This window comes from Mastigoproctus giganteus, chromosome 10 (genome assembly GCF_048544385.1).
Source record: "Mastigoproctus giganteus isolate SK-2022 chromosome 10, ASM4854438v1, whole genome shotgun sequence".
NCBI lineage: Eukaryota > Metazoa > Arthropoda > Arachnida > Uropygi > Thelyphonidae > Mastigoproctus > Mastigoproctus giganteus.
In genome coordinates, this window is record NC_143584.1 from 43,629,872 (window position 1) to 43,657,200 (window position 27,329).

The 27,329-nt window shown below is 38.9% G+C and overlaps 1 protein-coding gene across 1 annotated transcript in view; it reads right to left on the minus strand.

The window, feature by feature from the left end:
* LOC150079003 (uncharacterized) overlaps positions 1 to 27,329 on the minus strand; it is a 62,868-nt gene that overhangs the window by 29,459 nt on the left and 6,080 nt on the right. The window contains exons 2-5 of the mRNA XM_090383510.1: positions 20,783 to 20,860; positions 16,203 to 16,247; positions 16,016 to 16,057; positions 4,535 to 4,555 (exon numbers count right to left, since the gene is read on the minus strand). Of these exons, the coding sequence (XP_090239636.1) occupies positions 4,535 to 4,555; positions 16,016 to 16,057; positions 16,203 to 16,247; positions 20,783 to 20,851 (177 nt within the window). The 5' untranslated portion in view covers positions 20,852 to 20,860. The remainder of the gene's footprint in view (positions 1 to 4,534; positions 4,556 to 16,015; positions 16,058 to 16,202; positions 16,248 to 20,782; positions 20,861 to 27,329) is intronic.

Here is a 27,329-nt window from a genome sequence, read left to right on the forward strand (position 1 = left end):
TCCTGGTCGGGCCTGGGCGAGCATCACTGACCATGTTTGGGTCGCCTTCTCTATTGTCCCCATATTTCTACCTCTCATCCCCCCAGTCTTTGGTCTCCCTCTTCTATTCTACCTGTACAGTAGCGTACTTCCCACGCAAGTTTGAAAGTTTAATTACGTCCAAATTACATCGTTTATAATCCATTCGACTTTTGCAATCCTAGCGCTCATCCCCAATTTTTTTTTACGTAGGCACTAGCCACGGAAATCTCAGGAATATAGGTGGCAGGGTCTGCCTCTACGAGGCCAAGTGTGGGTAACGGTGGGTCCCAATAGGGGACCACCAGCTAAATGGTCAGATGAACAACTGTACAAAGCACTACACATACACTTCTAAGAATCTTAAATGGAATTCTCACAACTCAAAGTTTCCCAACTGCCTGGAACCAATATATAGTCGGCCAATTCCAAAAACACATGTAGCCACCTCACTATCACAGTTCAGGTCAATTATGAAAGCATCATGCATCGTCATGATGCATGAAGAAGGCACTTCTCTTATGGAGAAGTGCCTTCTTCCCATCTTAACCAACCAGGTTCTCCCATGTGATTCACCATTTATCTATTATGCACTGAAATGCAGGTCTACCATCACCAACCTGCTGGCAACCACCAACGCCAGTCTGGAGGCTCTACAAGGTAGGGCGGAGATGGCAATTGTTTATCTAGATATTCAGTCCAACTTCGACTGCATTGACGTCCGGACCCTCCTTCAGCTAGGTGAGGAGGGATACCAGATCAAAGGCCAGATCCTTGAATTATTAAAGTCGCTTCTTACGGCTAGGGTTATTCACCTGACTGTGAATAAAAATCCTTCATTAGGAAAGTCAGTGTTGGTGTTCCCCAGGGCGGAGTACTTTCTAGGCGCCTCTTTATTGCTGTCATTCACCATTCCTGTGCCAGCAAACGGATTTTCTCAGGTACGCAGATGATTTGAAGCTCCTCTATCGGATCCATGAGGCCGACCGACCTGAGACTGCTTCCGAAACCATCATAAACCGCCTAAAAGCTCTTGCATAGCACAGTTCTCTCTTTAGATTAATCCAAATAAATCTGCATAAATGGTGTTCTCTCTCTCAAATCACAGCCAACTCAACTAAACCTGAAAATTCATGGAATCCCCAGTATCCAAGCACAGAGATCTCTGGGTCATCTTTGACCCTAAACCCAGGTTTAAACATCATGTCGCACATATTCACAACATGGTCTGCCGGTCCAGATGGATTGCCGAACAACACCTCCTTCATGTCAGTTACACCCTTCAATATATCTACCTGTTTTTTTCAGCCAGTCATCACCTATGGATCAGAAATCTGGGGGTCGGCAGCGAAAACTACACTAAAAAAAAACATCTCATCTGATGAGTACTGGCTTCTTCGTTGGGCGCTCTTCAAGCACAAACTTCCACCCCTCACACACACTTCAGAAATGACCAAACTTCTAAACTACAGAAAAGTCTCAGAACGGATCTTCACCCTCCCCTTACTCGTCTCAATTAAAATGATAGTGAGTTAAATCAATACGCCAAGCTTTTGGCAGATGTGTAATTGGAGAATCCACCCAAAACCCTTAAGAGCCTTTCCTTCTTTACAGTCCGTGGCGTGGAGGCTCAGGACGGGCGACAGATTCCTGCCAATGGAGGTGCTTCGAAACTTACAGGAGATGAATGCTGACTACAAGAAATTTATTGAGGACAAAGTGTACAGAAGACGTATCATCGGGGAGCAACTCTAGTATTCACTGAGTGACTATCATTGTTTTTCCTTGATGGGTGTGTTGCCATTGTGAAAAAAAAAAAAAAAAACTGTTTTCACGTGTTTACAACTTGTTTTGTTTTTTCCTGTTTTAGCTCCTTTCTATGTTTAACCCTAGCATTATTGCTGTTATGGGCATTGCATCAGGCATGCATGTTAAATTTTCACTGATTGCAATAAAGATATTATAATATAATATCTTTTATATATTATAATATATTATATTATATTATATTAGTTTTGTTCCCTAGCCAAACAGTGGTTTGGACTCCCCTGATATATGGTATTCATGGCTTCTGTGACTACTGCTCGTTATTCGATAATTCGCTGCTAGGTATTTTATAATTCCATGTATTCTCCCTTCTTAGATTTTTTTTCAGATTTGACAGAGCCCGTGGCCATCTTAAACTGTCATGGCCTTCTTTCCTGAGACCATTCTTTGGGAAAACATCACACATGGGGTATCCGTCGGAAACCTGGATTGTGCAGTCTGATTAACATCCCTCCCTCTATACACACCACATTCTGCCACTCGCATAGGAACCCATACCGATACTGTAATAGTGCCTTTGCGATTTCCTCTCACTGTTCCTCTCAATTGTTGAAATACTCTACAATTGAGATCATTAATGGTGATCTGTTGCATTACACTGTTTTCTAGTGGTTTTACTATCACATATCCTCTCTCTCTCTCTCTCTCTCTCTCTCTCTCTCTCTCTCTCTACACACACACACACACACACACACACACTTCTCTCTTGCATGCAGGTCCTTTTTTGTCCCATTCTGTTCTCACTATCTTTTTCATACAAATTTTAAGTAGTGTTGCCATCAACCTGTTGTACATGTACGTAGCTGTTAATATTTATTCTCCATTTTTATTTTAAGTAACTAATACACTGCTCAAAAAATTAATAGAACAAAATGTGTTTTTGAATATTGTGAACAGCATTGCCGAAGGCGAATATTTGACATAATAAGCATCCTGGCATGTAAATTCCGAGTATCCAATACAAATGGATCTACCACCTTACAGAGCCGGACATTATGCAAATTATTCATGCTTAGAAAAAACACTGGTTGCGAACACATCACTTCGTTCCAGTTTTTTGACTTGCTCAATGGGATAACCACGACTGCAGTACTTAGTATGGTAAGTCATCGTAGTTTAGATGATTCTTTCAGATGATGGGCCGTTGAACCACTTGAAACCAGGCAGTCGCAGGCAGAGGTGGTCGTTGGCTTAATGTCAGTGGCTCAGTGTCGTCTCGGCACTATGTAAGCAGTTTGTCTACGCTGGTAGCACAGTAATATCGTCACCGTCCTCCCCCACATCGGGTGGAAAAGGCTCTCGTTCGAATCCCGTCGATGACGTGAGGAGCTTTTATGGACATTTTTCACTCCGTGGCAGAGTTAGTCGGTCTCAGGCGTAGACAGCACGGGTTTTCTCCCTGAACCCGCGGTTTTTCAGCAAAGGTAGGCAAATCGACCAGAGAACACACGAAATTTACAGATACAATACATATGAGTAGATGAAATAACTTTCCGGGTGACCTTCATAAAAAGATAAATAGTTTTTTGTTTTTTTTATGGAAGCAGTTTCAGGAGATAGGAACAATTACGAGAAGAGCTGGTCAAGTTCATCCGAGGGCTACGCCAACCAGAACAGACCGCTATCTGGCTCTAATAGCAAGACAGCAAGACGGAACCCTACGATGTCCTGTAATCAACTATCTGTTGAGATTGCTCCGGCCACAGGTGAAAACATTTCCAACCGGACTGTTTTAAGAAGACTTAATTCAAGTGGACTCTACGCAAGGAAGTGAGTGGTTTGTATCCTATTGCCCTTGTATCCTATCACCGGGTGGTAAAGACCTGAGTTCTAGTGCCGTCGAACATGTCTTTTCCAATTTTAATGGGCCTTTTTCGCAACGTGGCTAAGTTAGTCGGTCTCAGGCGAGGCTAGCATGGTTTTCCTTCTGAAAACATGGGCGCCGGCCCGAATATTTTGCGAGGTGGTGCATGTGGGAATAAATTTTTTGTTCACCAAATTTTCGAATACATGCAATATCTTATGTTTAAATAAAGTAATGAAAATATACAAAATTGTGTATTACTTCGAAATGCAAAGGTGATGCACTTGCACCATGCTGCCGGCGCCCATGCCCGAAAACTGGTTTTTCGTCCAGCAAACAGAAAATCGACCTCAGAATGCACGCAATTTATAGACAGTCGCTGATGCTGCTTAAACCGTAAAACAACAACAGATACCCTTATATTGAGCCTGGTTCACCGCTGTCAGGCCTGTTTAGCCGTTGCAGGCGATCATACGCCGTATTGATGTCACGTGACCATATTTTCGAGCATCTTATATCGACTTGTTTTAGTAATTCTTATAAAACCGCTATAAACGTCTGATATCTGTCTGAATTTTTTCGCTGTCTCCTTATATCGTTGTTATTCTATGGTACACCACCATACCAAATGTTCCACTTTATCAAGCTGCACTAGTTACACCACGTTTTCTACGTGTTCTGTTAATTTTGTCAAGCAGTGTATGTACACTACAAGTTGTCCTGTAAATAAGTCCTAAAATTCACAAATTCAATCCTGTAATGTAGTTACAATGGCGAATTGTAACTACATTACAGGATTGAATTTGGTAATAATGGCGAATTTTAGTTAAAAAATTTACTATCGAAAACAAATAAAATTCGCAGTTTCTAAGCATAGTTTCTTACCTGTTGAAGGCAGTTCGTCAGCTAAAAGAAACAAATAATTATTCAAAATAAATCACACTATTTGTGAAATCTTGAAAAAAATTCAGACTAAATCAATTTACTTGAAATTAAATATATTTCAAAAAATAATTGCTACGAAAATTACTGCATAAAATGAATATCATTATCATTCAAATTAGCTTTAAGATACTTATTAATAATCAATGGTAAATTTTATATATTTTTATCTACATTTGTTTTACGCAAATGTTTCTGAAAGAAAATCTAAAACTCGATTTTCGCAGCGTGTAACTGACGTCTTTCTCTGTGGCGTAATTATAATTTTTTTTCTTGCTATTAAATAGTTTATTGAACAAGGAACAGCGCAAACAATCTGACAAACGATGCTATCGATATCCAATCATGAAAAAGCAAAAAAGTTTTAATTCAGAATTGCTACAAAAGATTACAGAGGTTACGCGTTGATGTTTCCATTATCCAAATTAGCGTGGTGAACAACCATGTTGAAATCCTGAGACAGCAGTTATCTACATATGATAATAATATTGACTACGCTTGCTATCGTATAAAGTATATATATATATATTAAAAAAAGCGCGTTGTTGTTTTTGATTATTATTATTTTTTTCTTTGCCCCATACCCGCAGGATTCTGCATGCACTCAGCTGAATGATTAGTGAGGTTGCAACAGTGGCGAAACTGCTATACCGCCAGGTCCAGTTGGAGGAAGTCCAAAGATTCATTGAGCACGACGGCTTGTTTTGCTATGATTTGTAAAGATCACTGGGCCGTTCGGCACCCTAACAGAGGGACTCGTAATTTATAGTTCCGCCCTTGGATGACAACATTAATATTTGACTCTACATTTTTCTCTTTCGTCCCTCCTCCTCCATCCTCGCACAATCAATGGAAGCAATCTTGTGTCATTACAATGTAAGTCTACCTTGGTTGATATTGCAACTATCTACTTTTGGCTAATCCCATCCATTAATATATTGATGAACTGCTACTAACTGATCAACAGCCTTCAGCTCTTGATCAGTTAGTAGCCGTTTGTCAATTATTCAGCATCAATTGTTCATCATTAGGGTGAATCCTAATGCTGTGCATATTGCGGGTGGCAATTTTAACTTTTGTAATTTCAGTAGACTCTCTCTCTCTCTCTCTCTCTCTCTCTCTCTCTCTCTCTCTCTCTCTGGATAGTTTGCTTCAATTGCGCTGCAGCGCTCGCGGATAGCACAGGGCTATAATCACCGTCCTTCCATACCATGCGAAAAATACCTGGCTTCAAATCCCGTTATTGACGCGAGTAAATTTTGTCCACACTTGGCCGGGTTAATGGTTTATCTTTTAAAATATTATCCATATTAGAACACTTGCTATGTTAAACCCCTGGCGTATTCGTCGTGACGGTTTGTATACTGTTTGATAATACAGTGCTCGACAAAATTAACAGAACATGTAGAAAAAGTGGTGTAACTCATGCAGCTTGCAATGAAACGGGACAAAATTTGGTTTGCTGGTGTACCATAGAATAACGATGAAATTAAGAGACATCAAGAAACTTCGGACAAGTATAAGGGACATTTATAGGGGTTGTATAAGGATTACCAGAAAAGGTCACATTACAGAAGTCGATACAAGATACTCGAAAATATGGTCATATTAAATCAGTATGGCGTATGATCCCCTTCTACGGCTAAATAGGCCTGATAGCGGTGAACCATGCTCCATATAAGGATGTCTATAAGATTCTGTGGCAAGAAATCCCATTCTTCCACCAGCGCAGACCTTAGCTCAAGTGACGAGAGGTGTCGGCTGTCGGCGTGCAATTCAATGCCCAGGGGCGTCACACACATATTCGATCGGATTTAACTCTGTGATAGTGCTGGCTACGGCAGTCTTGGATTTCTTCAGTTTCAAGATATTCCTCCATCACTTCAGCTCTAATGCAGTGGCCTTGTCATGCACGAAACTTACATCTGGGCCAACCGTACTCCTAAAACGTTGCACATATGGTTCGATTATCTGTTCTCGGTATCTCTGCGCAGTTACGATACCCCTATCAAAAACATGAAGAGGGGTGCGGCCGTTGAGCATTATTCTGGCCCACACAAGAACACAGCCTGCACTTTAAGTGTCCCTTTCTCTGATGTTGGAAGGATGGTACCACATTCCTCGTTGTCTCTAGAGGAAACAGCGTCTAGACTCTGCTTGTAGGCTAACACAGCACTCATCAGAGAGAGAGAGAGAGAGAGAGAGAGAGAGAGAGCTGTACTCCATTTTTCAGGGCTCCAAGCCATATGTTCATGGCACCAGTTTCGACGAGCTCTGCGGTAGTTTGGGGTTAATGGGTCACAAGCCACTGGCTTTCTTGCTTAGAGTTCACTGGAACTGCGCCTTCTTAACACAGTCGGGTTGGAAATATTTTCACCTGTCGCGACAGTAACCGCAAGAGAGTTGATGACAGGACATCGTAGGGTTTTGTCTTGCTATTAGACTCAGATAGCGATCGACGTATCCCTCGGGCGACCTTGGTGAGCTCTCCTTTTAATGGTTCCTGTCTCCTAAAACTGCTTCCGTAGTGCATAGTATTAGGGTCAGACACCACCTGTGGTTTCCCACATCTATGCCATATGTACGCTGTGAAGAAATACAGAACACTGTAAATGGCAGAAAAGTGTTGTGTGTTGAAACGTCGTATTATGTGGGTTCCATTGTGTGTCCTGGCAATTGGCCTCAGGGTCCCTGGTGGGACTCCACGTTGCCCGCACACGCCGATAGGAAGTAGCCAGGCTGCCCATTATTCTCTGGCTTGTCTGCGCCAGAGTCGCCAGAGCTTCCTGGTCGGAGACAAAAAAAAAAAAAAAAAAGGGTAGAGTCGGGGAAATACAGAGTGTATGCAAGAAAGGAGGGTATAGCTAGAAATTAGCATTAGCATTAGTAGAGGCACATGATGCAAGAAAGCAAGCTTATACAGCATCAGCCCCGCCAAACCCTCTTCTTGTTTCACTGATCCATTCATTCCAAATGTTTGTCTACTTCTGCACTGAATTTATTTAAGCTATCAACTTCCACAACAACAGATGGAAGTCTCTTCCAGCAATCAACTACCCGCTGGTAAATGCAAACTTCCGCACATCTGTTCTACAACTGTCTTTTTACAGTTTCAATCTATGCCCCCCTCAGGTTTGTAATCTGAGCAAGAGGAAGAATCCCATCAGCATTGAGCCTGCTCCATCCATTCAAGGCCTGATACACCTCAATCAGATCGCCTGTCAGGTGCCTAGTCTCCAGGTGCTGCAATTTGCAGAACTTAAGGCTTTCTTTATAAGAGCACCCCTTTGTTCCCTTCGCCAGTCTTGTTGCCCTTCTCTCTACTCGTCTAGCAACTCTTCATCCTTCCTAAAATGAAGCTTCCAGACCTGTACGCAGTACTCAAGGTGTGGCCTGACCATTGCTTTATACAGCAAAAGTGGTGTCGCAGATCGTGTTTTTATAGGCACGAATAATTTGCATAATAATCGACTCTGTAAGGTTTAAACTCCGAGTATCCAATTTCTATTGGACACTCGGAGTTTATATGCCAAGATGCCTATTATATCAAATGAAAAAAAAAAAACGTTTTCATAAATATTGTCGATGAATATTTAAAGATAATTATTCATTTATTTGTAACGGCCGCCATAGTCGAGTGATCAGGCGCGAGGATGCAAAGTACTCATGCTCTGCGTGATTCAAGCCCGTGGCTACTAAATCTTGCACTCTTTCTCTGTCCTGTGAACTCCTCTGAGTTTAGTCGTTCTGGAGTATAAACAGAAAATTTATTTATTTTAGACCAGAAAAAGGCCTGTGATAGATTCAGCTGGAGAAAACTTACGGGAATCTTAAAAGTTAAATTAACTGTAAGGAGAGAAGACCAATATGGATCTATATAACAGTCACAGAATACATATGAGAATATAAATTTAGGAGGAAGAAAAAAGTGGAATTAGGTAAAGATGACAAGGATGTTGCACGTCTCCTATCCTCTTTAGGATTTACTTATAGGAAATCTTAAAGGAAACATTAGATACTTCCTTGTTTTCACTTTTTCATCAGTTGTCTTAGACAGTTTTTAGCCTCTGTTATAGCAGCAGTATTATTAGTAAAAGTAATGCTCAAAATGTCTTGAGAATTGGATTATTAGTAAATCTAACGTTCAAAAATAATTTAGCATTTGATTTATTAATAATATTGCCGTTATATCCGTGAATAAACACTAAGACAGCTGATGAAAAAGCTGAAAAGGGTGCTTCTAATATAATATGAAAATTAATAATAATTATTCACTTTTTGTTTGAAGTCGTCATCATGACTTTTATCATCAATCTATATTCTTAACAGTTATTTACATTGTGCATAACCTGGACTCTTCCTTTCGATTCTGGCAACACTTGTTAGTGCCACGCTATGGTACATTCTTTAATTTTGTCAGAATTAGTACAATTCGCCCTCACAATGGTTAGTATTAAGTTCGCTCCGCGTCTGTAACGTTTTCCATAGCATCCTGTTATTTTATCACCTCTGATTTCACTGCTAAAGAGATTCTTGTCAGTGATTAACTTCACCAGAGTGCGTGTGACTGTATTGTCTGTCTTTCATACCTCTTTATCATTACTTTTGCAGCTTCAAACAAAGATGGGTAACGCCCTTGTGAGATTGGCAAAAGGGCGTCCATATGAGGGAAAACTTCGAATATGTGGGCTACAGAGTTTGGGAAGTAGACATCTTAAAGGAGACCTGAATACTCTGAGAGGGAAAAGTAAAATGAAAGAGAGTGAAATTTTTATTTTGATTCCAGAACTAGGGGCTGTAAATTCAATTACAGGGGAAGAGATTTAGACTAGACAGTAGGAAGTTTTCTTTTAGTGAGCGAGTTTTTAATTACTGAAATAAGTTGTCTACACGAGTGGTTGAGGCTTGGCAGTTTGGGGAAATTGAAAAGTCAGCTGGATCGATACTTACGTGATATGTCAATTAGGTTATTATTATTATTTTTTTTTCTGGTGCAGCAAAAGCCTAGGGCTTCCTTGCACCATATGGCTAATCCTGAAACTAATTCATTTATTAAATCTGTTTATTGCTCTGCTCAAGAGCCACCCCCTGGACAGCGGTAAGCTGGGGGGTGTAAATTCTTTTATGTAATCACCAGTACGGTTTCATTTGTGCATAATTACATCGTCTAATTTATAATTTTGGTAGCCGTTGTTATTGGTATTTTACCAGTTATTATTAGCATTTTAAAAATGCTTTCGTGATAAATATGCTGGCCAACTATTATTAGATGTTGATCAGACAGGTTCCAGATATCTGTTATAAAAGGAAAAAAAAATAATATTTTCTATTTAACTTATTAAATACAATAAAATTTTATACTTATATAAATCTTTCACTTGTTTTCCTTTTAAAATGGTGAGTGATAAAAATTTTAGAACTCCTATTTAAATTTAAGATTCCTGTCTCTCTTTAAAATAGAAAACTTATTTATTTTTCTATTTTTTAGCATTATCGATTTTTAACTTATTAAAATTTTATCATTCTAACCTAATTAAAATTTTAGGTAGTTATTATACAGCTCTTGTATTAATTTACAATAAAGGCCTAAATATTTCTGCATATTACGCTGTCTATTTGGCACTTTGTCAACTGTATTCAACAAAAGGAACTTGGCTAATGTCTCATATTGCACTACCTCGAATAAGTAACGCTTCACCAATGGAGAAGACTACTGTTATCTATTCTCGGCGGATACCACCACCACCACCCAGACGGCCCTTTCAGAGCTTGTTGGCTCCTCATCGGTGGGTGCGTAACCTGAAGCATGGATTCACTCAAGTGAAATCATGCTTCATCACTGAAGAAACACGATCGAAAAATGTCAATTCTATTCGAATATTCAATTCATGAGGATATTGTTTATAGGCGACAATAATGCAATGTTTTCTTTTTTTTAGCAAGTTCACGCATATTTGTGCTGCGACTGCCCACTTCTGGCCCCTTTTTTTAAACTGATTTTGTTTATCAAAGTTCAACTTGAAGATAAAGCTTAAATAATCATATCGAAATCTGGATATAAATGTGATAGAAAGCCTGTGCGTGAGAAGGGAAAAATCGAATAGATTTCCTGAATTTTTCAAGAATAAAGCACGAAATTTGTCCTATTAAACAAAATGGGTGCATGATGCTTGGACTTATTAAAATTAACAATTTGCTATGGCACGCAATGATCGATGTGATACTACACTAATGCACTGTATTGCGTTGTTGGAATATGTGGCACGTTAATTATCACTATTCTAATTTTGAATAAAAAATCTGATGACCACAACAGCAATTTTAGAAATTTACTAATAATATTAGTGTACAAAAATTAAAATTCTAAACGTATATTTGCTTAAGAAACACTTGTTTGCTGCCCACTTCATTTTGACATCGTCTTCTTCCTTCATACTAAGGTATTAATTAACCTTACAAATGGTGTTAAGCCACACTAATTCATTTGTTATGCAGAATTACTCTAATGAGCTTTCAATCGGAGTTTAATATATTGCCAAGGCAGAAGCGGGCGAAATTGGAACCAGCTGGCCTAGGGCTTCCTCGATGTGGTTTGCAAACGCCAAACTTTAATATTGCAGTTAACAAGTGAATGAGTTCCAAATCGGAAACTTCATGAAGGCAGTGTGATTGCTTTCTGTCAGAGAAATATTGCAAAGTAAAATCCCGTGCAGTCGCCAATGGCTGGCTGCGTTTGTTGTTGCAGGAGTAGGTCTTTTGTTTTATGGACGCGTTTTTAAAGGTCATGCGAAATCACTTATTCGTGTTGGGCTGGATACTGCGCTATAAATATCTGGGTGGGTGACAGATGGGTGGTACGCATTGCTTACGAAACTTTAGCGTCAAAGTATTGATTATTTTGATCAAACCTTCACGAAGATCACTAGTAATTTCGTTAAGGTCATGAGAGATGTGCGCCATTCTGTTTCGAGTCTGCTGGTAGAAAATAAAACGGACGCGTTTTATTCTTTTTTATAAAATATTCTTTAAACGAAATAGTGCTAGCTGGAATCGAAGTTTTATATATAGTAATGATGCCATTGATTTAAAAATGCATTTACAACAGGCAATTTCAGTTAGGCCTATTTCTTTATACAACTGAAATAAAAATTTTATTTTATTGGGAGAGAGAGGTCATCTACTGAAAGTGCGCTGTCTCGCAAGAAATCATCTATTGAATGACCTCTCGCAACGCAGCGCATTTTCTTTCCCATTTCGATTTAAACCAAAAGCCACGAATTGTGTCTCCCCCACTCCCATCACTTAAAATGGATGAGGCATATTTGTTACTACTGCCGATCTACACTTACTTTAGAAACAACATAAAATATATACTATCCTCACAAGTAAAGTATTCTGACATTCTTCCCAGTGTAGTAAACGGTGTGCAGAAGGGATGTACGCAAAGCAATAACAGGTTTAATCTTCTGTTAAAATTAATATGCGACTCCAAAGTTACACTATAAAACAGAAGATTAAACCCTCTGTTGTCCAGTATAACTTTGGAGTGGCACGTCAGTTTTATAACATTTAATTTTTGTTTAATATTTATATCTTTATGAATTGCTGCGGCTTTTTAGTTGCAATAGAGCAACCCTGTTTTACGCTGGCTCCTTCAAAGGAGTTACCGTTTTGTACCACTAGATGTCACACATACATTCAACTATGAACATTGGTATTAATGCTACCCTACTCGGCAAAACTAATAGAACAAAATGTTTTTCGTGAATATTTTATTGTAAACAGTGTAGCTGAAGGCAAATATTTATTGTAATGGCATCCCGGCGAGTAAATTCCGAGTAAGAAATTTTAGGAAGGATGTAAAGTTGCTAGAACGAGTGTAGAGAAAGGGAACGAATGGGTCCTCTTACTAAGAAAGGCTTAAGTTCTGTAAATTGCAGCTTCTGGAGACTAGGTACCTGCGAGGTGATCTGATTGAGGTGCATAAGGCCTGGAATGGTTTGAGCAGGCTCAATGCTGATGGGATTCTTCCTCTTGCTCAAATTACAAACCTGAGGGAGTATGAATTCAAATTGAGGGGAAGACAGTTGTAGAATAGATGTGTGGAAATTTACCTTTAGCCAGTGGGTAGTTGATTGCTGGAACAAACTTCCACCTGTCGTTGTGGAAGTTGATAGCCTAAATAAATTCAAGGAAGAACTAGACAAAGTTTTGGAGCCAATGGATGGGTGAAATGGGAAGTTTTTTGGCTGATGCTGTAAAGCTTGCTTTCTTGCATCATATGCCTCTACTAATGCTAATATTCTAATGCTAAATCGATCTATCATCTTTCAAAGCCGCACACTATGAAAACACAGGGGTTGAGACATCACTTCATTTCCGTTATTTTGGCTTGCTCAGTGGGATAGTCTCATCTACAGTACTCAGGATGGCAAGTCATCGTCGTTTGAATAATTCTTTCAGATGGCGAGCTGTTGGGCGACTTTATGACCGGCAATCCTAGGCGGAGGTGGCACGTTGGCTTAATGTGTCACGCAGTGTTCTCGGCATTATGCAGACAGGAACCATTACAAGAAGAGCTGGCCAAGGCCTTCCAAGTGCTGTCAACTAGAACAGTCTTCTGTCTATCTCTAACAGCAAGATGGGACCCTACGATGTCCTGTCATCAACTGACTCTTGAGGTTGCTGGGGCCAAAGTGAAAATATTTCCAACCGGACTGTGTTAAGACCGCTCAATTAAAGTGGACTCTACGCAAGGAAGCCAGTGGTTTTATCGCATTAACCCCAAACCGCCGCAGAGTTCATCAAAACTGGTGCCATGAACATATGACTTGGAGCCCAGACAAATGGGCTACAGTTCTGTTCTCTAATGAGTTCCGATTTAGCCTACAGACAGATTCTAGAACGTTATTTCATCTGGAGACAACAAGGAATGCGGTACCAACTCTAGATCAGAGAAAGGGGCATGTACCTTGGAGGCGGTGTTCTAGTGTGGGGCTGAATAATGATCAGCTGCTGCACCCCTCTGAATGTTTTTGATAGGGGCACTATAACTGTGCAGAGGTACGAGAACAGATCCTCAAACTTTATGTGCAACTTTTTAGGAGTGCAGTTGGCCCAGATTTCTTCTTTTTCTGGACGACAACACACTGCACAAAGATCTCAAATGGTTGCGGAATATCTTGAAACTGAAGATATCCAACGACTGCCGTGGCCAGCACGATAATAGATTAAATCCCATTGAATATGTGTCGGACGCATTTGGACATCACATTACACTCCGACAGCCAACTCTTCGGTCACTTGGTAAGCTAAGGTCTGCGCTGGTGGAAGAACGGTATTTTTTGCCATAGAATCTTATAGATTCTGTCGCAAAAAACCCTTATGTAAAGCATGGTTCACTGCTGTCAGGCCTGTTTAGCCATTGGAGGGGATCATACGCCGTGCTGATGTCATATGACCATATTTTCGAGCATTTTGTATCTACTGGTGTAATGTGACCTTTTTTGTAATTCTTATGCAACCCCTATATATATATCCCTTATACATGTTCGAAGTTTCTTACTGTCTCCTCATTTAATTGTTATTCTATGGTAACACCACCATACCAAATTTTGTCCTTCATTACAAGCTGGACGAGTTACACCACATTTTCTACGTGTTCTTGTTATTTTGTCGAGCAGTGTATTTGCTTTCGCCGACACTGTCAGTAAAATATTCATGAAAAACATTTTGTTATCTTAATTTTATCGAGCATTGTAATAATAATAAAGGACAAGAGAATCCCGCAAAAAACCAGCCATAACTCTTCTCGACATGAAGGAAAGGGCTAATACCTGATCGATATAGCGGTGCCCAACGCTGGCAACCTCCAGAAAATCCACGAAGAAAAGATTAGGAGGTACACAGATCTAAGACAGGAGATCAAGGAGATGTGGCATATGCAACAAGTATAGATCATCTTGATCATCGTGTCAACTGCATAGTGCCAAAGAGCCTACACAAGAGCCTAGCAGTAATAGGTCTCCCAGAGAACACCTACAAAGAATTCCAGAAAGTAGCAATACTGAACACCTGTGGGACAGTCAGAGAATTCCTCGACCAATATTAACACCGGACATAACAACACCCTCTGTTCTCGTACCCGTTACTGGGTGGAATCCTCGATCTGGGAGAAACAGTAATAATAATAATAAAGTGGGGTATATCCAGTGCAGTGGTAATTTGCTTTCTTAAGGGAGCCATTTTCACACAGATATTTTGCTTCTTTTTTTTTTTTTAAACCTTAGCCAAGTTGGTTTGGTTTTGGGCGAGAGTTTCATGATTTTATCTCTTCAAACTCGTGTTTTTCGCTCAGCAAAGAGCCAATCGAAGAATGCACGCAAAATATGAACTGACTCTTCTTGCTTAATTGTCTTGGAACTTAACAGCACTCCTGTGTCATGTCATTTTAATCGTCTAAGATGAATCTTGCTTTTTTCTCGTTACTATATGATCTTTGCCCCTCCTGAAGTTAGGAAAAATTGTATATGCTGTTGAGGGTCACTAACTAGCTCCTCTCATTTCTCTCAGTACATAATTCCTCTTCTGAAAGTAAACTTTGCTGTTATTGGACTAACAGTTTGGGAAAGGGTGAAGTTTTATCGTGAATGCGCGCAGAGAAACTAGTTAATGACCTTGACCCGCCTGTGGATTTTCTCTTTAGTATAGTTCATTTCCTAAAATAATTTCTTTTGATATAATTGAACAGATCACTAGATTGGTAAAACGCAAAGTTATTCATTACACCCAACAAGCATTTTCTTCATTAATTTTTATAATTTTACATTATTAAATTATTTTAATAATTTAAGGGACGATGTTTGTCATTGTGCTTTTATAAAATAAACGAGTAATAATAATAATAGTAATAAATCTCTAAATGTAAACCGATGTTGCATGTTGTTTTTGTAATGATGCTGGTCATTCACGTGTTGCCTAGTCACCACGATATTCCTCGACACTTTCCTTTGTAGTCCTCAAGGTGAACACAGTGGCCACGGCTACCGTGCTTACTGCTAGGACACTGGCTGCGTTCGAATCTCGCTTTGATGGTTTTTGCTTACCAGAATGTTCAGTTTTTTTTTTAATTCAGAAAGAACAGGCAAAAGAAACCTATAGAATATGGCTATAACATAATCGTACTGATGCTTCATAGCCTTTTAATTAAATTTGAGCTTTGAAACCTAAGAAAAGCTTAAAAGAATTAATAAGAGTACACTAACATTTGCTGTTTTTTATAGTGTAATACAGGGCTACCTCGTGCTGACTTTGAATATTGAGAGTTTTACAAAAAATACCTGTTTTACATATATTACACTTGCTTTTAATCTAATGGAGTAAAATGAGGCAAATCATGCTATCAACTAAAGTAAGTTTTCTTACCGTTTGTGGATACGTATTCCGGTTGCACAGCACGCACTGACTCTGAAAATGACAGAAGGTCCTTTTACAATTTTAACTAAATATCAAAACAAGTTAAAAATAATTTGTAATTATTTTACTCGCTCAGCTATTTTGATCTAATTGGCACTTGTTATAGATTACTAATATATATCAATTACCAACTTACTGGCAACTGGGCGGGATCAGTGCTATTGATGCACACTCGTATTAACTGAAAGATATAAATGAATACTGTTTATCGTACAAAGAGAAAATGAACACTAATATTGTAGCAGTCCTTCACTGCCAGAAGACCAGGGGTTACCTTACATTGTTAACCCCTGGTAAGCTAATTGTAATAATCAAAACATAAGCAAAAAAAATAAGCTAATTGTAATAATCAAAACATACAAATAAGTAAAGTTAAGAGTTATACAATACAAATTGAGAAAAGCTAGAAATTATACAATACAAAAATGAAAATTAGATTGCATTAAGTTCTATATTTCTTGGATTGAAGTAGGAGAAGACTGAAGAATTGGTTGACGATACTTTTTATCAGCGACGAATCTAGTTGCCAGAATGGTGGAGAGAAGTCGTTTAGGTGTTAATCTATCTGGTATCCAGATCTGTTGCTGTATAGTATCCTATTTACAGTTCTCCGGAATGTTAGTTCAACTTCGTCCAGGTGATACAGAAACTCTGTAAAACGGCCAGAAATTGTGTGATGTTATGTTTGTGCAGTGTGTGTGTGTTGTGTTGTTTTTGGCCTTTTTGTCACCAAAAAGGCGATCACCTGGAAAGCCTGCCCAATGTCCATCTACACCACGGGGAGGTGGGCCGAAACCAAGTGTATCCCTAACCAGGTGATGGTCCCCTACAATCTTTGTCTGTTCTAGGAAGGACGAAAATTGCACTCACTGGAGGTAGTGCTATGCCAGTGGGCGTCAGCAAATCCTGTTCCCACACACAGCTGCCCAAACTGGAGTACCAGCAAAAAAAAAAAAAAAAAAAAAAGAATACAAAATAGGTAAAGAAAAAATAAATAAATGAGAAGGGGAAAACATAAATAAAAGAAGAAGAACTCTTTGTTATATACAGAAGGCACATTGCTGTATACAACTCCCTTCACCGCTACAAGCCAGGGGTTTATATAAAATAAATTACACAAAATAATAAACAAAGGTGGGAAAAAACCCCCAGCATTATGACTCCAGAAAGGTTTGAACACTGGAGTGATGGGATCCATGGCAGTGATGGATAGGTCCTCGGGAGTAGGTTCTAGTGTCCTCTGATGTGGTCCTGGGAAGAAAGTCGACCGAGTATTTTCTAATAAAACAAAATATAAAACAAAGGAAAAAGGAATAGAAAAAAAGAATATAAAAAAAGAATAGAAGGTGACCGTAGCAGTGCATTTTGAAACGGTTTAGATTTAAAACAAGGATGCTGTAACGTAGATGATGATAATATGGCAGGTAAAGTCAGTCTCTAAAGATATTGATAGACGTTGCAGGAGTTGAATTGGTTCCAGGGGCTCAGTTGAGTTGTTGAGATGATGATGATAGACTCGAGAAAAGTTGTTTCCTTTTGGTGAAAACAGCAGAGGTAAATCATTGTAGAGCTGAGAACGATAGAGAATTTTCGATCGATGTCGTCTCATTTCCTTCAGAAAAAATGCTGACATCAGTTTGTAGTTTATATCTGTCGTCGTGGCATAGGTCGCAGCGATATACAATGTGCGTCCAGGTTTGCTCAGCACCACGCAAGCAGACATTGGTGTCACACAAGCCAAAAATTGAAATAGTTTGGAGTTGATGGAGCCGTGCCCAGTAAGTATATATGACCTTTTTAAGTGGGAGAAGAGCATTTGTTAACGTTCTTGGTGAGAGGAAGGTAACTACAGGTAAAAAACGGCGGGTACTGGAATCCCATCGTGATTGTTACACATTGGTAAGTTAATTCCAAATTGTCTGTTTCTTGTTTTTGATATCAGCAGTTAGGTTACACGAGATGCGCAGAACATCGGCAGGAACTCCGTGCTCCAGACGATAACACAATTCTTTGAAGATTACATACAGGTCTAGTGGTAAAGCTTCAGCAGGAACCTGCAGAGTAGCGGAGGACACTTGTACTTGCAGGCCCGGAGCATAGCAAGAAACATAATCCGTTGAATGGGGATAAGCTTGGAACGAATTTTAATATCAACGGCTCTATGAAAGCGGAATTAGAAGCATATGTTGTTATTGCATATGCATATATATATATGTTGCACGATCTCAGATCGTGCTAGCCACGACAATCGTTGGATATCTTCAATTTCAAGATATTCCCCACTACTTGAGCTCTATATGCAGTGGCGTTGTCATGCATGAAAAGAAAATCTGGACCAACCGTACTCTTAAAAATCGCACATAGTGTTCCAGGATCGGTTCTCGGTACCTCTGCGCAGTTATAGTACCGCTATCAAAAACATGGAGAGGGGTGCGGCCATTGATCATTATTCCTCCCCACACGAGAACAAAGCCTCCACCTTAAGTGTCCCTTTCTCTGATGTTGGAGGGATGGTACCGCATTTCTTGTTGTCTCTAGATGAAACAACGTCTCTCTCATCAGAGAGAGAACTGTACTCCATTTTTCAGGGCTTCAAGTCATGGCACCAGTTTCGACTAGCTCTGCGGTGGTTTGGGGATAATGGAACACAAATCCACTGGCTTCCTTGCTGAGAGTCCACTTGAATTGAGCTTTCTTACCACAGTCCAGTTGGAAATGTTTCCACCTGTGGACGCAGCAACCTCAACAGAAGGTTGATAACAGGACGTCGTAGTGTTCCGAGGAAAAATGCATCGGGTGATATAAATTATCAGACGATACAGAAAGATACAGTAACTAACAACTAGTCTGAAATCAAATCACTAAAGGGATTAAGTAAACTAAGGCAGATTACGTGAAGTCTTTGGCTAAGGATATGAAGGAAACTTACAAAGAATTCTTTGCTTATGTTAACACTACAAGGAAAGTGATAAACCATATTAGTCCAACTAAGTCTGTGTAGTGTCAGTATATTTATGTCTGAAATCGCATGCGTTCTTTGGTCTACTAGATGTGAATAGCATAACTGTTGACGATCCTGTTTTCAGGTTGGTGACAAACAATAATTTTTTTGAATCTGCATTCGTACGTGAAGTTTTTCGGGACGGGAATACCAGAACTATACCGAATTCTAACTAAGAGCTAAATAACTTTGTGATAACTCAGAGGAAAGTGACGAGAAATTATTGAAGCTAAAAGTAAATGAGTCATTTGGAGCTGAATTAATCTGTTCAATTATGGTCCATTGCATTTACATATATGCAATATACATATACACAAAAATCTTATATTTACAGTCATTTGATTCTGTTTAAGAAATTCCTTCAGATTATAAAGCTTTTCTTACAAATTTATGAAAAGCAAAAAAAAAACGCTCAAATACCCAATAAAAAAAAAAAAACATGTATGTTTGTATCTATATAAGTGTTCTATTGGCGACTGCACTTGGAACATAGTTCAACTCGTCCAATAATCACCTTAATATCGACAGATTTTTGTAGTGTATATATTACGTGTGGTTTGTATATGGCACAGTCAGCTGGGCAGTAGCAAATGAGTACCCGTCCTCACCACGAGGAGGTGGGCCTTCAATATCCTAATTGCCAAAATGGGCAGATCCCGTAGATTTCTCTAGATGCTCAAATTAGAAAAAAAAAATAAAGTAAACGAATATATCAATTCACTGAGGTCATCATCGAAGTCTTCGTAGATTCTTTGGTTTTTCAGTCCACACTACATGCAAATTGGCCCATGAATACACACTTCCACAGACACAATACACATATACGGATATAGTCCAGACAGTATCCTGTCTTTTGAATACGTTTGGAGAATTACACAATAAGGAGTGATTTGTGCCTGTTCCTGAAACTCTGCACGAGACCGCAACTATCTGGTTAATGTAATCTCAAATATATCTGAAGAAACTTTGTGTTAAGGTTTACAGTTTATTTCATCGCATGGAATTAAATTATGAGTGAACCAGGGATACAATTGGAACGTGTCTTTTGGTGCATGTTTATACACAGTGTGGAAAAAAAGTAGGAGACTGAATTTAATAATATATATATATATATATATATATATATATATATATATATATATATATATATAATGAGCAGGAGAGGACGATATAGAAGATTAGAAGTGTGACCTTGGCAGTTCCGTTAGCCCAAGCGTTAGTCGGTCTCAGGCGTAGATAGCAAGGTTCCCCCACCAGAAACATTCTCCCCCCCCGGTCTCAGGCGTAGATAGCAAGGTTTTCTTCTCCAGAAACTGGGGTTTTTTCGTCCAGAAAACAGGCAAATCGAACAGAGAACACACGCAATTTACAGACATAATATATAAACGGGTATATGTAAGAAATTACGGGTGGCCCTAATATAATGATTTGAATATATATATAATATATGCATATGTTATATATAGGGTCCGCAAATCTTTTTTGATTTTTGAAGGGGTCCGTACATCTCAGTAGTTTGGGAACCACTGTCTAACTACTTCATTAATAAACAATCCAACGATGGAAAGTATTGACAAATAGCAGAAGACTAGTGCCCTGCCTAAGAAAACAGCAAGGTAGAAACATTTATTAAAATTATTTACATTCCTGTGAATCAAATTGCTACAATCCTTGTGCTAATTCTAATTAAAATAATTAACATAATATTTTCGTACCTGATTCCAAAACAATCCTGCCACACACACAGCGAGTCCCAGTAGAAGTGTGCCATCTTTCCATTTCATAATGGAGTCCTGAAAGTGGTAACAAATATAAATGTAGCTAACCCATGCCTCTTTTTCGTAGGAAGTATTTAATTTTTATGTGGCGATTCTGTAATGTGTTTTTTAAAGGATCGGCTATTTCTTATGGGTTGTGAAGTTCGATATTAGACTTGAATTTGGCTAGCACAGTCTAATGGAAATTTTCTTTTTCTTTTCATAAGGATAACACTTTAAAAGTTCTAGTAGGATTAAAAATGTTATTTAATATTTAAAGTAGTAAATGGACATTAATGAATACATTAAATAATAAAATTACTAAACTTACATCCTTTGTAGTTTATGTTTAAGGTTGATTTTACTCTCCTATGAGATGATTTCATTTAATCATTCCAACATGGCATTGGCACTTCCTCGAAAGTAACCACAATAATATCCGTGTTGCGATTCATTTTAATAGTAAGCCATAAATTCATTTCAAAACCTCTATAGCTGTTTTTTAAGCCGTTCTGGTTCCAAAAAAAAGCAATATGGTACGTGGTTTCCATTGGTACCAAAGAAAACTTAAGTAGATTAGTTTTGGGACTCAAGAGGCTGCTTACTCCACCTATTGTTTGAACCAGCCACTGTCCACTAGTAGTTCTTGGACTCAGGGGAGGTCCCCACGAACTGGAGATGTGCAAATGTATCCCCAATTCACAAAGGAGGATCGAAGGGTGACACGAGTAATTACAGACCAGTTAGTTTAACTTCTGTTCCGGGTAAAATAATGGAGTCACTGGTTAAAGTTGCATTGCAGAATCATCTAGACAAGACTGCAACAATAATTCAGACACAGCATGGGTTTGTTAAGGGAACGTCTTGTCTGGCAAATTTAATAGGATATTATGATGTGGTTACAAAGGAACTGGATGCAAAAAATAATTTTGATATCATATATTTGGATTTCAGGAAAGCTTCTGACACTGTTGCACTATTGTACAAATTGGAGCAGAATGGTATTAAGGGTAAGTTGCTACAACGGATAAAAGGATGGTTGATTGGGAGAAGATAGAGGGTGGTAATCAATGGGTGCTGCTCTTCGTGGACTAATGTTATTAGTGGAGTCCCACAGGGTTCGGTATTGGGTCCACTGTTGTTTTGTATATTTATCAATGATATTGATGAAGGTATATCAGACTTAGTGTCGAAGTTTGCAGATGATACAAAGGTTGGCAGGGTTGTTAATGACAGTAATGGCAGTGTGCTATGCAACAGGATCTAGATAATTTGGGCAGATGGGCTAAGAAGTGGCAACTGAAGTTTAACCTTAACAAATGCATACAAAGTACTGTATATGGGTAGAAGTAACCCCAGAGAAACGTACCAACTGTGTGGTACTACACTTAAGGTGGTAGAAAATGAAAAAGACCTGGGAGTAATTGTGCAGTCAGATATGAAGTTTTCTGAGCAATGCAGACACGTGCCAGGGCAGATCATGGGGTTTTTTCAATGATATATGATGAATTTTGCTAGCAGGGAAAAGGAGGTGATTGTCCCTCTGTATAAGGCAATGGTCAGGCCACGCCTTGAGTACTGCGTACAGGTCTGGAGGCCTCATTTTAGGAAGGATGTAGATTTGCTTGAACGTGTACAGAGAAGGGCAACAAGATTGGTGAGGGAATGAAGGGGTCTTCTTACCAGGAGAGGCTTATGTTTTGCAAATTGCAGTGGCTGGAGACGAGGCACCTGCGCGGTGATCTCATTGAGGTGTATAAGGCCTTGAATGGGTTCAGCACGCTGAATTCTGATGAGATCCTTCAACTTGTTCAGATTACGAACCTAAGGTGGCATAAATTCAAATTAAAAAAAGACAGATGTAGAATAGATGTGCGGAAATTTGCCTTTAGCCAGCGGGTGGTTAATTGCTGGAACAAACTTCCATCTGTCATTGTGGAAGTTGATAGGTTAAATAAATTTAAGGAGGAACTGGACAAACATTTAGAGGGAATGGTGTGATTTTTTTTTGGCTGATGCTGCATAAGCTCATACACTTGCTTTTTTGCATCACATGCCACTACTACTACTAGTCCAGCTTTAGGCCGCGTGAATTATGTAAGTTGAGCTTCTAATTCCCCATAACTTTTACACAAAAACAGTATAGCTAAATTGCTAACGCTTCAAAGGTCAGTTCAAATAATTTTAATAAAAAATTCAATTCGAGTCAAATGATATTAACACGATAGGATTTTTTATTTACGGTTAAAAGGGAGAGTCTTGTTTAGTTTAAATAAGCTCCAGTAAATAAATTTGTTTACATAATATCTTGGTAAACTAAACTTCGAACTTTTCTCTGTAAGATTGTAACAGCAGACATGCTCACTACCCACACGCACATGTGGTATCGAATTATTTCAAGATGCAGAAAAATTCCTCCAGATATTTTCTGAAAATAAGTATAGAATAGGCTCCACCATTGCATGGCTTCGGGAATCTTCATCTAGTCATAAAAATTGGTTTGTTTTTAATGTTTTTTTCTCTCCTTCGTCATGCTTTTGAACTGGCCTTTGCATTACATTTGTTTACTTAAGTAACTCATTACATCCCACTTTAATTGATACAGTATAAGTTCACATTTGATATAATAAAATCATGTGTCAATAGAAGTTTGCGCGGATATTCAGATATGATTTTCGGATGGGGGGGGGGGGGCAATCAGGAAAGTGTTAGTGGCAGTTGCAGTAAAAGCGCACAGAGTTTCAAAGAGAAGATATGCTTGCTTACTTATTATGTCAGTAATATGTTTCCAGTGCGAGCATACCGGTTCAGCTTACTAAGTTCAAAAGCGGCCGATCTAGTGAAGTCTGATATCGCAATGAAAGCACAATTAGATGAAACAAATTGCAGGAGATTGGCAAATTCCGAAAATTGCAAAATTTGAGAGCTCTTCAAATATCACCAGAAATGCCTACAGGCCATAATACCAGCGAACACCGACCGACTTTTATTTGGAGTGATGTGATTCCTAAAGTTCACGGATTGTGGAACGGCGGATCGCGCTGTACAATGTGCACATCAGATAAATTTAGTTTTCAAAAACGCTGTCGACCCCTGTGCATCGTGTCATCAACTAGGTTTGGAAGAGCAAGCGTCGTGGGGTGAGCTCCGTTTTTTAATTAAGACTGGACCACTGGTAGCAGTAATAGTGAAAACTCTCAATGCCGCGTCATATTAACGTTTTGAACAACTCCAATCCAATCTGTCTCGTCCATCACGATAGTGCACTTTCCCATGGAGCTCATGCACATCTGGTTTTGGGGAAACCTGGTTTGGCAGTTAGGTTGGCATTCATACTATCTTGATCTGAATTCTTTGGAGACACGTTGAAACCAGATCAGGGTGAAGCCAGTACGGGAAACTTTGATTCATGGAAAGACGAAAGCATTGAAAAAATAACACGTGTATCATTATTTTTATTATAAAGTAAACTCCTATTATAGCGCTTTCTGGGGATTGGCCTTGCAGGACTCTATGAAGGACCCCTTTTTTCATATTTTCCATATTTCGTCAACGTTTCGGTAAATCACATTACTCACATCGATAACTATACTTGGAATACTTTGTCCAAGGTCTCTGTACTTGGACACAGTATTCTAAATGCGGTCTTAAATTTGCCTTATATTTGGATTATGACCTCCATATCTCTACAGGATAACGTTCGCCATATTCTAAGTTTCCGATAAAGGCAAATATTTTTAATTGCATGTTCAGGCTGTAACAAAATTAAATAGTAGAAATACTTCTTGATTTGTAAAGCGTATTTCGGTATGGTATAGAGGTGAAGACTAGTTTGAAAATGCACCATTTTGCAAAAACCCTTTCTTCTTTTGACTGGCAGCAGTGTAATCGAGTTTCTGTTGTTTCACTGTGAAGGAAGAGAGTGATGCGGTGAAGCGACATTTGCAGGACAGAAATCATGATTATGCACTTTCTTTCCAGCTTAAGAAATTTCAGTGGAATTAATTGCCGGCATAGAGTTAATATTATATTCGAACTGAAAAATATCATCACTTAAATCTTTTTACATGGACTTAGTTATTCCTTACTTAAGTGCCTTGCAATGCGTTGCCACGGTATTGCACTACTTTCAAATAATCAAGACATATACAAAGACCTCTGTTATTTATTTAAAAGGTGGAAGTCATTATACTAACAGCTCTTTCAATTGCACTCTGATTTCAGTAACTAAAATACTCCATCTATAAATACTTTTGTCTTTTTTAAAGTATATAAGGAAAGCTACTTTAGTTTACTCATTAATATTTACATTTGAAGTATATAATAATTATAAATATTATCTCTACACAATCTGTAATAATTAATAAAGGGAAATTAAAATATGTTACTTTAATATTTAACATTTTATTAATATTAATCGGGACCATGAAGTGTTACATTTTTATTTCAAAGAAAACTAATTGATGATCCCCTCCCGCCTTCGAACTAGAAGGTCAGGATGCGTAAACTCCCTTAATTAACAGGATTGTGATTATCCGAATAATCAACCCAGAGGATTATTTAATCTTTAATCCTTTTCCTTTTGATGACGTGTACGCTTTTTGTGCTTATCCATCCTGTTATGTAACCAGACAATCTTGAAAATTCATTATTACTAATTAATTTCACTGGTGGACTAAATATTTTATTTGCTAAAGCTGGACAAAAATGGAAACAAAAGTGGAGCGAATGGAAAAGTCAATTAACTGAATAATAAAGGGGTATAACTCCATTGTTATGTAACTCTCGCCTTTAGCCTTCCTGCTGCCAAAAAGAATTATTCAGGAGATCAGTAGGCAAATAATCTCATTAATTTGGGGGCAGATTTTAGCTCAAGTAGGTTCTTATCCCCCACACCTCTTGTAACACAGTGATTACAACTGCTCTCCTTCCGCAATCCGTGGAAAAGGCCTGGTTTCGAATCCCTCAAGATGGGTGGGGGATGTTATTGATTTTTGTCACACATCCTAGCCAGTTATAATTCTCGGGAGTGGTATGCAATTTATTTACGAGAGGACTGCGGATTGCGACAAGCAGTCAGCAGTCCTCTCATAATAAATGGTCTTTGGGTTCCGAATCGTTATTAAACCAACATTGTTGGCCAGCCCTCCCTGAACCGACATATTTATCAGGCACAACCATCTTTTTCGTGAAATAGAGCCGCGCTCCTTTAGTAACAGCAGCACCGTGTGTTCGTACCGTATCATATAAAACGGGTGGACAGGTACATAGAGACCGCAATTCATTGCGTGAATGGGCAGGGTAAAAGGATTTAGGTGACTTTGAACTTGGCATGGTGGTCGGAAGCGGTTCAAAGTAGCTTGTTGATGTTAGAGGCCAACGGAGGCTGACAAGATTTGTGCAGTATAACAGAAAGGCTACAGTCAGTCAAATAACAACTCAGTACAACAGTATTAGTATTGTATTAGTAGTGGCAAATGATGCAAGAAAGATTATGCAGCATCAGCCAAAAAAAAAAAAAAAAATAGAAAACTTCCCACATCACCTGTCTGTGTTTTCCAATACTTTATCTAGTTCTTCCTTGAATTTAAGTTATCCACTTCCACAACAATAGATGAAAGTTTGTTCCAACAATCAATCACTCACTAGCTGAGGGCAAATGTCCACACATCTATTCTTAATTTGAATTTACGCCTCCCTATGTGGTTAGTCTGAGCAAGAGGAAGAATGCCATGCGCATGAGCTTGCTCAATCCATTCAACTAGTAACCAAAGAGTACACCTGTTGAACTGTAGTCAGAATTTTCGCTGTTTTTGGGCAAAAAGCTTCAGTGAGAACTGTCTGCCCACTGCAAGGATATGCCAGGCGTAGAATCCCATATGTTTGGGTCCCTAATAGCGCCCGAGAGCATATTTGAGCTGCTGTTCTCCAATTGGCTTCGGAAGTCGCGTTAATCCCATCGACTGTTTTTTCTGCGGTCATTATCTGTGTTAATAGTTTTGGCTGTTGGTTATGAGAGCAACTAATATTCCGTGGCGTAAATCCTCTTTAGGATAAGTGGGGCTGCCGATACCCTTATTTCTGCCCCTATATTATAAGTCGTATAAATGAGGCATATTTTGATCCGAAGCTTAGATTTTCCTTAACACATCGAACAGCTGAACCTCAAATGGCTCAGCTGTTTCCAATGGAGAGCGAAGCACCATCTACCTCTGTATTCACGATAGGGAAACAACTAGCAGATACATACAGACCCTGATATATCCCGCAATCTTGTATGTCGGAGAAATCTGGGCATCACCCTTCCTACAGAAGCCAATATTCAGTTCCGAATACTGGACCTTGAAATGGTCGACTGCCAAGAGTCACCTCTCCCCCCTCACACTAGAACCACAGATTATATGGCACACCAATTGAACGTTCCAAGGTTGCCAAACCTCATCACTATGAGGAGTACAATGATCGTGATAAAAATACTAACAGGTGAGATAAATGTCAGAAATAT